General features: G+C 30.6%; 1 protein-coding gene across 1 annotated transcript in view; it reads left to right on the top strand.

The window, feature by feature from the left end:
* LOC113849167 (30S ribosomal protein S3-like) overlaps positions 1 to 2,425 on the top strand; it is a 2,532-nt gene extending 107 nt beyond the window's left edge. Inside the window, exons 1-3 of the mRNA XM_027478864.1 lie at positions 1 to 183; positions 1,627 to 1,840; positions 2,088 to 2,425. The exon at positions 1 to 183 is cut by the window's left edge and continues 107 nt beyond it. Of these exons, the coding sequence (XP_027334665.1) occupies positions 1 to 183; positions 1,627 to 1,840; positions 2,088 to 2,425 (735 nt within the window). The remainder of the gene's footprint in view (positions 184 to 1,626; positions 1,841 to 2,087) is intronic.
* Positions 2,426 to 2,500: the final 75 nt, after the last annotated feature.

The following is a 2,500-nucleotide window of genomic DNA, read 5'->3' as shown; positions in this document are numbered from 1 at the left end:
ATGAAAAAAGCTATTGAATTAACTGAACAAGCAGGTACAAAAGGAGTGCAAGTACAAATTGCGGGACGTATCGATGGAAAAGAAATTGCACGTATCGAATGGATCAGAGAAGGTAGGGTTCCTCTACAAACCATTCGAGCTAAAATTGATTATTGTTCCTATACAGTTCGAACTATTTATGGGGTAATAGGTATCAAAGTTTGGATATTTATAACTAAAGAATAACCAATTTTTCCTTATCTTTAAGGTTTCATGTTTCAATAAAACAAAAAATTACAAACTATTTCATTTTTATTCCAAAACAAAAAAATGATAAATTTTATAAGATTGAATTGAATAAAAAATTCAATTAATCATTTGATATTGATATAATTGCTATGCTTAGTGTGCGACTCGTTAGTTTTTTAGAATGCTTAAAATTCAACAAAAAAAAAGAAACCAACTCATAATATGAATTAATTAAAAAGAACTAATAACCAACTCATTGCTTCGGATTATCTAGATTTAAAGAAATAGTCAAAACAAAAAATTAAATAAAGATATGATATATTAGTAATATAATTATAGCAACTCAAATATTGCAGAAAAAAACAAAAAAAAAAAATGAATATGATTATGAGTTGTAAAGCAATAAAATAAAAATATACAGATAAATGAAGGGGTGAAAGAAAGAGAGAAAAAAATCTATGATATAGAATTCTAATATGTAAAGGTCTATGGGTCATCTCATAAAAAGCAGTGTAATAAAGCATCAATAGGAATTAATCCATATATAAATGGATATATTCATAACACAAACAAATCAAGAGCTCCGAATCAATAAAACTGAGAAGGTTGATTCAAGAAAAAAGAAATAGTATTTAAAAAAAATCTTATAATTAGAGAGGCTCCGTTGTAGAATTCAGACCTAACCATTAATTGAGAAGCGATGGGAACGACGAAACCTGCGAATATCTAAGATTTTTTTTAAACAAATCTTAATGATTCATTAGGTGGGATGGCGGAACAAACCAAAAAAGAATCCATTCTTTTTTATTGAGGAATTATGCCCTACATTCCATCTGAATTTGGTAATAAAAGAGTGAATTTTCGCCCGCGAAAATTTGTATTTTATTGAATTTTTTTATTTTTGCCAATCCGATATGATACGATATGATAATAAAAGAAAAAAGAAAAATAGAAATAAGGATTCGTTAGAATATTATAAGATAACAAAACAATATTATTTAGTTATATACAGATAGCAAAAATTGTCTTAAATTGTCTATAAGAATACATATTAAGTTATATATCAAAACAAGATATACAAATTTCCAATAGACTAATAGATTCTATGAAATCTCAAAAAATCCCGCGATTCTATTATTCATTAAACATATGTATATTAGTGTATATTATTTTATCGATTAAATCGATTTATATATATATATTATTGGAATCGTTTCATTCGCGAGGAGCCGTATGAGATGAAAAATCTCATGTACGGTTCTGTAATAGAGATGGAATTGAGAAACAACCATCAACTAGAACCCCAAAAGAACCAGATTTCGTAAACAACATAGAGGAAGAATGAAAGGAATATCCTATCGAGGTAATAATATTTGCTTCGGAAGATATGCTCTTCAGGCACTTGAGCCCGCTTGGATCACGTCTAGACAAATAGAAGCGGGACGGCGAGCAATGTCACGAAATGTCCGACGAGGTGGACAAATATGGGTACGCATATTTCCAGACAAACCAGTTACAGTAAGACCCACCGAAACGCGTATGGGTTCGGGAAAAGGATCTCCCGAATATTGGGTATCTGTCGTTAAACCTGGGAAAATACTTTATGAGATGGGTGGGATATCAGAAAATATAGCCAGAAAGGCTATTTCTTTAGCAGCCTCAAAAATGCCTATACGAACTCAATTCATTATTTCAGGATAATAATGAAAACCAAAGGAAAGAGGGCTTTAGGATGAAAACATAAAAATGCAATTGTAAGTTCCTTATTTTTGAACACAGAATATTTTTTTTTACTTCAATCTTTGGACTGAAAGAACAAAAAAATGATATGATTCAACCTCAAACCTATTTGAATGTAGCTGATAACAGCGGAGCCCGCGAATTGATGTGTATTCGAATCCTAGGAGCTAGTAATCGACGATATGCTTATATTGGTGACATTGTTGTTGCTGTAATCAAGGAAGCAGTACCAAATATGACCTTAGAAAGATCAGAAGTGATCAGAGCTGTAATTGTACGTACTTGTAAAGAACTCAAACGTAGCAACGGTATACTAATTCAGTATGATGATAATGCTGCAGTTGTCATTGATCAAGAAGGAAATCCAAAAGGAACTCGAATCTTTTGTGCAATCGCACGGGAATTGAGACAGTTAAATTTCACTAAAATAGTTTCATTAGCACCCGAGGTATTATAAAATTATAAGGCAAAACCGTGATATGGATATATTTGTTTTGTAATGAAAATGGATTAATTAATATATTATATCTCA

Source organism: Abrus precatorius, unplaced genomic scaffold, assembly GCF_003935025.1.
Source record: "Abrus precatorius isolate BTA unplaced genomic scaffold, Abrus_2018 Scaffold9, whole genome shotgun sequence".
NCBI classification, from domain to species: Eukaryota; Viridiplantae; Streptophyta; class Magnoliopsida; order Fabales; family Fabaceae; genus Abrus; species Abrus precatorius.
Note: the sequence above shows the minus strand (reverse complement) of the source record. Positions and strands in the feature narration are given on the sequence as shown.